Consider the following 12,192-nt stretch of genomic DNA (forward strand, 5'->3'; position numbering starts at 1 on the left):
ATATATATATATATATACATATGTATGTATGTATGTATGTATGTATGTGTGTATGTATGTATGTATGTATGTATGCATGCATGTATGTATGCATGCATTATGTATATATGAGTGTATGTGTTTGTGTTGACATTGTTTGCACACTGTGTAAAGATAGTGAATCCACATTTACATCAGTGTTTCCTTCTGTTTCTAAAACATATCAAACCATTGTTCAAAGGACTGGAGAAAATAGTACCTTACTAAGAAACAAGGTAATGTTGGTAACAAGAAGAGCATCCAGCTGTAGAAAAAGTGCCTCAATAAGTGTCATCTAATACACACTAGCATGGAAAGAATGGACTTTAAAATGATGATGTCAGAAAATATCAGACACTTATTAATGATTTTAATTAGTGGTACTGATAAAATAAAGAGAACTAAGATTTGTTTTGGTATGTTGACAACACTAATTCATGTGCTTAATGTCACTATTATCTTTAAAATTTGAAATGGGTATATAGGTAGGTTTGTGAGTGAAATGAATATATAGGTAGGTTTGTGAATGTTAAAGGAGAGTGACAGATAGAGATGGGGATAGAGGTGGACACAGTGAATGGAGCAAATGAATAAGGCACTGTCCATGATGAATATTAGTTTGGAGGGTACATAAAGGATATAGAAGTGAACTGAGGAGGAGGAGATAAGTGACAGTTAAAGGGAGACTATATGAAGTCTAAGGGGTTAAATAATATCATTTAGAGCACTCAAATGAGTAGTAACCTAGTTACAAGAGTGATGGAAGGATGGGTATTAGAAGGTGAGATATGGGGAATAATGTTTAACCACGGAGGCAATGACAAGTGACCGAGACTTTTGATGTGCTGTGCTTGAGAAGACCTATCAAGTCAAGTGAAATTGTAGTCATGGCCAATGCCAGTGTCGTGTAGCTGGCACCTGTGCCAGTGGCACGTAAAAAGCACCCTTTAAATGCTGAGCGATATGTCATACTTGAAAAGACCCATCAGACCAAGTGAAATCATAGCCATGGCCAATGCCAGTGGCATGTAAAAAGTACCCTTCGAACTCTGGGTCTCACAAGGGCAGTGACAAGTGACCAAGACCTTCGGCAACATACTATGCTTGAGAAGACCTATCAAGCTAAGTGAGATTGTAGTTATGGCTGATGCTGGTGTTTCATGCCAGTGGCATGTATAAAGCACCCACTACACTCTTGGAGTGGGTGGCATTAGGAATGGCACCCAGCTGCAGAAATCATGCCAAATCAGATCGGAGCATGGTGCAGTTCCCCAGCTTACCAGTTTTCAGTCAAAACATTTAACTCATAACTAAATGGTGGTGGTGGTGGTGGTGGTGGTGGTAGCGGCGGCGGTGCTGGTAATGGCAGCGGCGGTGGCGGCAGCGAGGAGGATGAGGAGGAGGAGCAGCAGCAGTAGCTCATTTTTGCTGATACACACACACATATTGAAAAGTGCAACCAAGTCTTGGTTCTATGACCAGTCTCAGACTCTTAACAACTTGTTGGATATATACTAGCATGAAAATGAGACATACATATTTTTGTGTATGCATGTAAACAAATTACATGAAACAAAGTAAAAAAGAAAATTTCTTTTACATAAGTAACATCTGGTTGAAGCCAGCCTGACTTACGTTGTCATTGGTAACTTCAAAGGACAGCATATTATGTGAGAAGGCAGCATAGCAATAACTGTTGAAGACATGATCAGATATTTGTAAATATAGCATACGATCAGTTTCTATGAGAGGAATTAATGGCATTGGTTTGAAAGGAATTCCTTCTTTGTCATCTTTCCATGTAACTTCACCCTAAACAGGAAGAGAAGAAAAGAGAAATAAATAAATGAATCCGCACACACATATTGGAAAAGTCAAGAGGTTTCACATGAGTAATATTATATGAAATTCTAAAATACTTTGAGAGCTTCCCTATAAATAAAAGGAGGAAGATATTTACATTTTTATCAAAATATGCTACTAGTTTCAATTGTTTAGTCATGTAATGAAAGGAAACATAAATTGAATTGAATTAAATTAATTTTTCATGATAGCAGTTTTTAAAGTTCACATGGTAGTGGTTGTTGGTTTTCCTGTAATGGTTGTTGTTATAGCAACAGTAGTAACTGTAGTGATAGAAGCAGCAGTAGTTGTGGTATTAGTTGTAGTAATGTTTTCTCTCCCACAGTAATTGAGAAGTGGTGGGTATTTTGTTATCAATATTGTTGTTTTTGTTGATTCATTGCTACTGTGATGACATAAAGGGAAGATTGTAAAGTTAGGTTGTTTCAGTACATGTTTATATGTTCATTGATCGCCGTTTGTACTCCAGTATTTAAATTTTTTATCTATGTAGACATGTGTTGTTTTTTGGACATTCTGGTTTGCCCTCTGTAGTTTTCTCCACATCCTGAGCATGTTATTGAATAAATTGGTACTTGTGATGATGATGATGATGGTGATGGTGGTGGTGGTGGTGGTGGTGGTGATGATGATGATGACATTTACTAGTAGTTATCTTAAAGGAAAGTTGATCACTTTGGATTAATTCTTGCCAACACAAACCCACACCAGTTTCCTCAGATTCTGAGCATTGCCTTACCTTATTTTACTAAGCTAACCATTTCTGTAAACTTACTGCCCATAACTGGAACATAAAAGCATAAATAATGTCTGTAAAAAAAAATTGAAAGGAATATATAACAAAAACTAATCATGGTTTTATAAAATGAAAATCTTTGACTTAGTGAAAAATGTACACCTTATGGTATGTTTCCATGTAGTCTTCAGTGAAGTAAGGTGGTTCCAACATGCTGTAGTCCATCACATAGTTGTTCTGGAAGGTGATATTCACTGAAAATATACATATACACACATATAATATATATACATCATCATTGTCATTTTCATCATTATCAACTTGCAAGGAATAGCAGCCAAATCTTTTTCCAAGCCATATGCAAAAGACAGAGAGGGGGAGGGGAAAGAGAGTGAGAGAGAGGGGGGAACACAGTAGAGAATGTGGTCTTAGATATACAAAAAGATGAGGTCATAACTGGAACATCATAAACATGTTTAACCAAAGGTTAACTTGGCATTAAACAACAACAGCAACAACATATTAATATCAGTTTATTGTGATAGTAGTGGCACATAAAAGCACCCGCTACACTCTTGGAGTGGTTGGCATTAGGAAGGGCATCCAGCTGTAGAAACTCTGCCAAATCAGATTGGAGCCTGGTGTAGCCACCTGGTTCACCAGTCCTCAGTCAAATCATCCAACCCATGGTAGCATGGAAGGCGGACGTTAAACGATGATGATGATGATGATGATGTTATTGACAGGGATTAGGCAAATCAGCTGTACAGGAAATCATCATTTGTTTCAGTTCTTTATCATCACATCTTGTGAGACCAAGCATCTTGAGATCTAACCTTAAGTACTCCCTCCCATATCTTACTTTGCACCAGCTACATTCTACAGTCAACATACAACACATTTTCATGCAGCACAGTCTCCATTGCTAAATCATACCAATACCAGCAGTCATCAATATTTCAGTAGTTATACTTTCAACTGTTGGGATGAGGTTAAGATGCTTGCTTTCCAACCACGTGGTCTCAGGTTCAGTCCCACTACATGGCACCTTCGATGTTTTTTTACTATAGCCCTGGGCCAACCAAGCCTTGTAAGTGAATTTGGTAGATGGAAACTGAAAGAAGCCTTTTGTATTTGAGTGTGTGTGTGTGTGTGTGTGTGTGTGTGTGTGTGTGTGTGTGTGTGTGTGTGTAAATGCATGTATATATGTATGTTTGTATGTACCCTTCTCTTGACATCATGTGATGGTTATAAATTAGTATCAATGTCATACAAGTGATGTTGTTCATTTCCAATCTTCCATGATAAAACATGTCTGGCCGCGGAGAAATATTATCTTTCTAGGAAAGACGAGAGTCAGCAATAGGAAGAGCATCCAGCTGTAGAAAATCTACCTCAACAAGTTCCATCTGACCCATGCTGCTGCTAATGACGATGATGGCAGTGGTGGTGGCAGAGGCAATGACAATAACTGCTGTTGCTGCTGCTGCTACTGCTACTACTACTAAATTTTGAATTTTTTTCCCATTTTTATGAATTTTGTTTTAATATGTTTCTCAATTAAACGATCCTTTTGAAATTGAAAATGAATATCTTTTAAGAACTTTCTCATTTTCTTCTTGAGTTATCTTTTGAGAGATTTTAATCTTTTAGGATGTCAACATTACAGCATTTATATGTAACCCAATCCTGTTTTTAATAAATTTCAGTTATCCCTGGCTAAATCAGAAAAATGTGGTAGGCCAAAAATTAAACTATTACCATCTTTTATTCCTGTGAGTGCAGTTATTTCTATGTATAAAAATTATTGTATGAAATCATTAGGTATTAGTTTGTCATACTAGCTACCATAGAGATAAATATGTACACATAGTCACAGACACACTTACATATACACATTTATATACACAGATAATATTTTCTGTATTTTCTGTATTACCTGGCAACTTTTCCAAAATTGACATGGCATCAACTTTGATAATTCCTGTAGCAATGTCACAAAGCTGAAAATGAAGATAACAAAATTATTACAATGAAATATGGAATGAAATTAAATAATATCAATGCCTACCATATTTCTGTTTATGTCTGGCAAGTACAGGATATGATCTTGAACATGTTTCTGTCTTATGACCTCGTCATCAAAGCATAATCTTTACCGTTTTTTGACAAAGTAGTGATATGAAAGTGATATAAATGTACAAGACTGTACATTGGTAAATATTGTTTTCCCCTTGCTGTATAATATTCAGTTGGCTTAATACTCCTTGAATTATATCTTAAGACTAAGTTAACTACAGCTTTTCCTGCAGATAGCATCCTTGAGTAATTTATATTCTCAAAACAATTCTAGTTTTCTACATCAACTAGTTTACATTTTTGCACATTAATTTACTTGATGAATCTTCCATCAATACTTCATTAGGTATGATAATGCATATGCTTTGCTAATGAGATCGTAATAAAACCAAAACATGTCTGAAGTTGTTTTTCTTACTGACCAAAATAATTAAAATAACATTAATCAATAATCTATATTTCAATGTTTTTTTTTTTTTTGTGCATCACAATTAGTTCAAGTTAGTTTTTTTTTGATGCTCATGGCATAACTCAATAGTTATTGTTTTTTAATTCTTGAAACAATATAAGTAAATACAGATAAGTGGAATCAAAACATTACTGAAGTCAATATGCACCAGTAATAAGTCTGAAACTGGTGCATTTTCAGGTTTTATTTCTTAAACTATTTCAAGCTATACACACAGATTTTGTCGTTTTATGCAATTTCATGGTGTATACAAAAGATTGACAGGACACACGAAAGTCAGAAATAATTATACTCTCTAACACATTTTAAGAATGAAGTAACAGCTAAGATTTTTAACGTAGAATAACATTAGGCATCATAAGAACTGATTTGAGAGAGAAAAAGAGAAACCTCAGTTGCCTTTCATCCTTTCAGGATTGATAAAATAAGTACCAGTTGAGCACTGGGGTTGATGTAATTGACTTATTCTCTTCCCCAAAACTGCTGGGCTTGTGCTAAAATTTGAAACTGAAATTTCAGACCTTTTAAAGTCTTGAAGCGAGGGTGGCAGGAATTATCTCCTGCTTGCAATAAATACCGAGTGCAAGAAGTGCACTGAGTAAACCAGCTGGAGGAGATGTCTTCCTGGGGTTAAATGGTCGTAATGTTGTCTCTTAGAGGACAGCCACATTAAAATGACCACAAGCAACACTTTTCAGTTCATATACTGCTTCTATCTTGAACAGAGATTTTCTAACAGACTAGTTTCCTGAAAAAATAATGATTTCTCAAACCATTAAGGCTACACATTTTTAAAGAATAAATATAATCAGATGAATCAATCCCAGTAAATCACTGGTATTTATTTTATCAACCATAAATGGCAAAGTAGTACTAAAAGGATCTTAACTCAAAACATAATGGGACTGAATTAAATTTTGTTATACATTTTAGTCTGCCAAGTTACCAATTTTGCGAAGCCATTGTCATAGTATTCAGAATAATAATAATTATTTATTTTACAATGTAATAATATAAACATATATTAACTGTATTTTGTAATAATTTATATACCTAGTTATTATCGATATTTATTTTATATACATTTTTTTTTATATTGAAGACAGAAGCATCAATAGATGCAGGCATCCAAAAGACCAACCACTAATTCACATAATTTCTGATGGTGAAACTAAAAAAGATTTCAATGGACTTCATTCTAAAGCACTGGCTTTTCCATTTTCTCAAAATTGACCTTAAGTAATATAAAGAGATCAGTAAAATACCTGACTCTGCAAAATGTTCTCCAAAAATGGTTGAGCCAGACTTGCTACAATATTATAAAGCCAACTGCCCAAATTCATTTCTAAGTTGATGATACTTTCACATTCAGATACCGTCATAACAACTCCACCATAACTGCTGCGGGCTGAAATGACATGATAAAAATATTTTCATATTCTTTAATTGCAAATACATGAATTGAGGTGTTCGGGTAGAGATAATACCATAGTTTCCAGCAACAGCATCTTTAAGGATGGAAGGATACATGGGTTCTCATCTGACTCTCACTTTTGGCTCCAATACCATTCTCAGCCACACCCTGGTAATTGCTTCTTGTTATTTCTTTTTGAGATCTACTGCCCTTTGATCTTTTTGAGATCTACTGTTCAAGGACAGCAGATCTCAAAAAGAAATAACAAGACTCAGATTAGCCTTTCCTGCTATGATGAAGCTGAACACCCTATAGAAAAGCCATTAGTTTTCCAACAAGACTCATTGTGCACAAGTCCCTGGTGACTGTGATCTTTCTGTATGAGTGTGAGAGCTGGACTCTTACAGCTGACATGGAACAAAGAATCCAGGCATTTGAGTACAAGCGCTTCAGAAGGCTGCTACACGCCCCACAGAGCACAAAACAAACAGCTTTGTCAGGCAGCAAAGTCAACAAATACATTGGCAGACAGGAACTCTTCTTATGCAGATAAAAAGAAGGAAGTATGCTACCACAATTCCCTGTCCAAAACCATTCTTCAGGGTATAGTTGAGGGAGGACAAGAGAGAGGCAGACAGAGCTAATCCTGGTTTGATAAAATCAAAGACTGGACTAGTCAGTCACAACACTGCAAACCTGCTACACATGACAGAGAACAGAGACCAGTAGCGATGGCTGACTACTAATGTGTCTAGAGTGGCACCCCAATGACTGGCCGCATCAGTTAAGGGCTCTTGATGATGATAATGTGAACTGGCACACATGAATTTTGTTGGCTGTGATATAGATTTCAGAAGACTGAAAGACAAAGTTGGTTCAACCAAGATTTGAGCTAAAAACTTAAAGACACTTAATTAAAAATAACATCTTGTCTGACACTTTACCAGTCTTGCTATAGACCACACTTTTGAATACATATATTAATAATTCATACAAAAGTTTTTGTAATAGCATAGGTGCAAGCATTGCTGTGTAGTTAAGAAGTTCACTTTGCAATGGTTTTAAGTTCAGTCTCACTGCGCAACACTATGGGCTTCTGCTATAGTCCTGGGCCAACCGAAGCCTTGTGAATGAATTTGATAGACGAAGACTGTGTGGAAGTCTATCGCACGCGCATGTGTGTGTGTGTGTGCATGTATGTGTGTACACACCTCTGTGTATATGAGTGTGTGTATGTCTTTGTGTCTTTGTATTATAGGTACAAGGCCTTAATTATAGTAGTAAGGTTATACACAGTTTAACCCCTTCATTACCATATTTCTGTTGAGATGCTCTGTGTTTTTTTTTTCAATTACTTTTAAATATAACAAAGAATTTAGTAAAATAACTTACTTATCATTAAGCTAGTGTTAAGAACATAAATTGTGATTAAGGTTTGGTGGGAGATTTTAATTCAGAACTTTTGAAAACAAGACATATGTACTACAGAGCAAGAGGTGGTTTCAGCCAGGTTGATATCAAAAGGGTTACTCAAACTAGAGTATCCACTGCTCTACTAATTCTTCTAATCCATTAATCTTTTTGACAGGTTAAGAAGAAAGCATTATTAATGAGAGGTGTCAACTTTCTCAGTTAACCACTTCTCATTAGCCTGTCAATAAAACCATTATTTCTATTTCAAATGAATAAAAAGGATGTGAAAAACATTCTTCAAATAAGTAAAATTTTGGAACTTAACTGATTTCAATCGTAATATTCAGTATTGTTTCATGAAGAACAGCTAAAAAGCTTCCTTCATCTTGAAAGGTAAACCTTTGAACAGTTAAGGAGAAAAAAGAATATTCTTCAAAATTCAGTTAATCATTATACAAAATCTGGCCTCATACTAATATTGAAAATCAATATTAATACAAAACCATAAATGTTTTGACATATAAAGAACACAAAATATTCTCTACACACATGCAGACATATACATATTTATATGAACAAAGACAAGTATATACATATGTTTACATATAATCAGTCGCACATACACATGCATTTGTAACTATAAATATACACATATGTGAATACAAAAGAAAAACTTACATACTCAAACATACACAAGCATCCACATACACAAGTATCTACAAGCAATCACAAACATGTACATACTCAAGCACAGATTACTCCTGTATGCAAACATACACAAACACACATTATATTAAACCTGCAGATATAAAAACAAAAGTTGCACACACATCCATGCATATACAGGGTGCAGTGAATATATTGTCGTCTAAAGTACACAAAAATGAAAATAACACTGACATCTCATTTTAACAGATATATTTACCAAAATTACATAAAAATATCTTGAAATATTAAAGGGTAAATTTATTCAATAAAATCACCATTGGCTTCAACCACGGCCACCAGATCACTTTGAAATCTCCTGCAACTCTTTTGGACAGTCCTTGTTTAAGTTGGTGAATGCTGCCATAATCCTTAGCTTCAGTTCATCTTTGGTGTTACAAAGAGTTTTGTTGGTCTCTCACTCAACTGAGCCCCACACATAATAATCAAGGGGCTTGCAGTTTGGGGAGTTAGGTGGCCAGATATTAGGGATGATGTAGTCGCAGAAATTGTCTGACAACCATTACTGGGTTCTCCTGCTTGTGTGATATGGTGCAGGGTCCTGTTACCAGACATAGGGTGTTCCAGTAGCCACCCTCTTGACCCAGGATAGCACTACCTCCTCCAGGTGCTTGATGAAAGTTTCCATGTTGAGTCTAAGGCCATATAGGAAGATGAATGGAGGAATAACGTTGCCATTACTAGTGATCACTCTAAACACCATGATGTTGACTGAATGTTTGATTTTTATCACTCTTGGTACATGTCCTCAGATTGCACTGTCCTCAGATTGCACTGTCCTCAGATTGACACCCACTCTGAAATATTTGTATTGGAGCTTCCTGCATGAATGCCAAACAGTACAGCATATCATTTCCAAATTTCTGGCAGAGTGAATTGCATCATGGTGCTGTTTTTCTCACAGACGGTGCCCAACGGACCTTACCATACTGTGTAGTGAACAAAATCAAAAATAAACAATGTGCATGCATGAAATTAAAAATATAAAATGGTGACAATTTACACACTGCACTATGTACAAGTGTACACACAAACACATATATCTGTATATGTGCACAGAACACATATGTTCAGACAAGGTTTATACAAAAAAAAAAAGAATTCACAGTAGCTGAATCAACAGAAAACTGTTGTACATTCTATAGAGTTGATGGTGTATATCCAATCAGTAGTGTTGTACAACATCCCTGGCAAAGATTTTTAACCAACAAGCTCTAATGAATTATATGAGCAACAGGAATCTTTCAATCAATCCCAACTCATACAATGTACTAAGAAAAGAACAATAAAAAGCAAGGTTTAGTAAAAATACAAAACAGAAAGATCACTTTACCAAGCACGTGTGATATAGTTCCAATATCCGCTCACTTTTGTATGATTAATGGAGAGGATCCATCGCACTCCATGATCAGGAATCAGCTCAGCATAGCCAACTGGTGGAGAAAAATCTACAATAGATAAGCTGGAAAATAAAATGATAGCATATTGAATTGTTAGAGAATGTATTAATAAAAAAGTGATAATAATATACACAATGGTTTCCAATTTTGATACAAGGTCAGCAATTTTAGACACAAGGAATTAGTCAATAAAAGAATTCTAATCTTCAGAGACGAACCATCTTGATTAGAATCCCATCTAGTGGGATTTATGTTTCTTATTCATTCACTTAACATTACAGAAACAGGATATAAGCAGTGGCCATGCTAGGGCACCACCAGCAAAAGTAACACATTCCCATGTCGGGAATGAAGCTAGGCTGCATGGGTGAATGCTAAGAATCCTACCCAGTAGAGTATGCAGGTCTGTTGTTTGGATTCTCCACTGAAAACAAATAGATCAGTCATCAATACCACAACACTGCTGCTATTTACATGATTTATGTTACCTGTAGAGCATCCTTAAAGCACACAAGTCAATGAGATAGCCACTATGTGGTTGTTCAATCCGCAAGACACAGCAGCCAAATTTTCTTCAAATCACACCCCATGGTTTCAGAAGGAAACTGAGAGACCACAGTTTTAAGTGATGTAAATAATACAGTTAAACAGTGACAGTTAATGAAGGCAATGAATATAGAATTAAAAAAATAACCAATTAATAACCAGTAAATTTGCTGAATATACTCACTTGGTTATGGTCATTTCAACACCATTTTGTTTTGTTATCAAATCTGGGATGTAATTCATATGTTTTAGCTTTTGATAAAGGACATCAGCACCCAACTGTGCCCCTAAAAAACGAGAATATGAAAAATTAACAAGACATATAATGTTAATATAAAGTATTAAATTTTGGTAGTATTAAATTTTCCCTTTTTATTAACTGCATATATTGTTAAGTTAAAGAATGATGTGCTGAATGCTAGGTGAAAAATATTCTTAATTAATAGATATTTTTTTTCTTAGTTGTAAAAAGAAAACAAAAACCTAGCAGCATTTGTTAGTGATTTGCATAGAGGACACAAACAAACCAACATTGGTTGTCTAGTAGTGTGAGAGGACAAGCACACATACTAAGATACACACAACATTATATATATATATACATAGATCCTTCTGTCCGGCATTCGCCATGATAGATCGCTGACCACTACATTTATATATTTTTTCTCTCCTTGTTTCTTTCTGTGTTCCTTTCTGTTGAAGAGCGTAGGCTCGAAACGTTAAAGACTTTCTCTATTCCCGAACGTTATACTAATACATCCATTTGTTGTTTACACCACCTGTCTTCGTCTGTTGTTTTTTTTGTAAATTCTCTTATATATATATATATATATATTGTGCTTATATCTATACACACAAACACACACATATATATATATACATACAAACAATGGTCTTCCACAAGTTTCCATCTACCAAATTCACACTCAAGGCATCAGTGAACCCAGAGCTGTAGAAGACACTTGCCTATGGTGCAACACAGTTTTACATAATTAAGGAAAGAAAAGTTTGAGCTTTATTTGCAGGCAAGAGACAAAGACTGTATTCTGATGATGAGGTCTAATAGAAGGAAACATGTACATAGTTGTCTCTTGCCTACAAACAAAAATCTTAATTTCTTGAAACTATCTCTCCAATAGTAGTTGCCATTGTCTGTAAACATTTGGAATTGTGTCTAGGTCCAGCATGGCTGTGTGGTAAGAAGCTTGCTTCCCAACCACATGGTTTTGGGTTCAGTCCCACTGCATGGCACCTTGGGCAAGTGTCTTCTGCTATAAGCCTCAGGCCGACCAAAGCTTTGTGAGTGGATTTGGTAGACGGAGACTGAAAGAAGCCCATCGTGCGTATGTGTGTGTGTGTGTTGTGTGTGTATGTATGTGTGTGTGTATTTGTGTGTGTATCTGTGTTTGTCCCCCCACCATCACTTGACAACCGATGTTGGTGTGTTTACATCCCCATAACTTAGTAGTTCGGGCAAAACTTCCTTTTGTATCCCCACAAAAACACCCCTTTTTTCATTTTTTTTTTT

The 12,192-nt window shown here is 35.6% G+C and overlaps 1 protein-coding gene across 2 annotated transcripts in view; it reads right to left on the minus strand.

The window, feature by feature from the left end:
* Nucleotides 1-12,192, minus strand: part of LOC106878585 (bactericidal permeability-increasing protein) — a 68,027-nt gene that overhangs the window by 23,327 nt on the left and 32,508 nt on the right. For both annotated transcript variants that reach the window (XM_014927838.2, XM_014927845.2), the window contains exons 2-8: nt 10,849-10,951; nt 10,052-10,180; nt 8,318-8,391; nt 6,431-6,573; nt 4,557-4,620; nt 2,780-2,871; nt 1,654-1,830 (exon numbers count right to left, since the gene is read on the minus strand). In XM_014927838.2, coding sequence (XP_014783324.1) covers nt 1,654-1,830; nt 2,780-2,871; nt 4,557-4,620; nt 6,431-6,573; nt 8,318-8,391; nt 10,052-10,180; nt 10,849-10,951 — 782 coding nt within the window. The remainder of the gene's footprint in view (nt 1-1,653; nt 1,831-2,779; nt 2,872-4,556; nt 4,621-6,430; nt 6,574-8,317; nt 8,392-10,051; nt 10,181-10,848; nt 10,952-12,192) is intronic.

Source organism: Octopus bimaculoides, chromosome 4 (genome assembly GCF_001194135.2).
Source record: "Octopus bimaculoides isolate UCB-OBI-ISO-001 chromosome 4, ASM119413v2, whole genome shotgun sequence".
Lineage (NCBI taxonomy): Eukaryota > Metazoa > Mollusca > Cephalopoda > Octopoda > Octopodidae > Octopus > Octopus bimaculoides.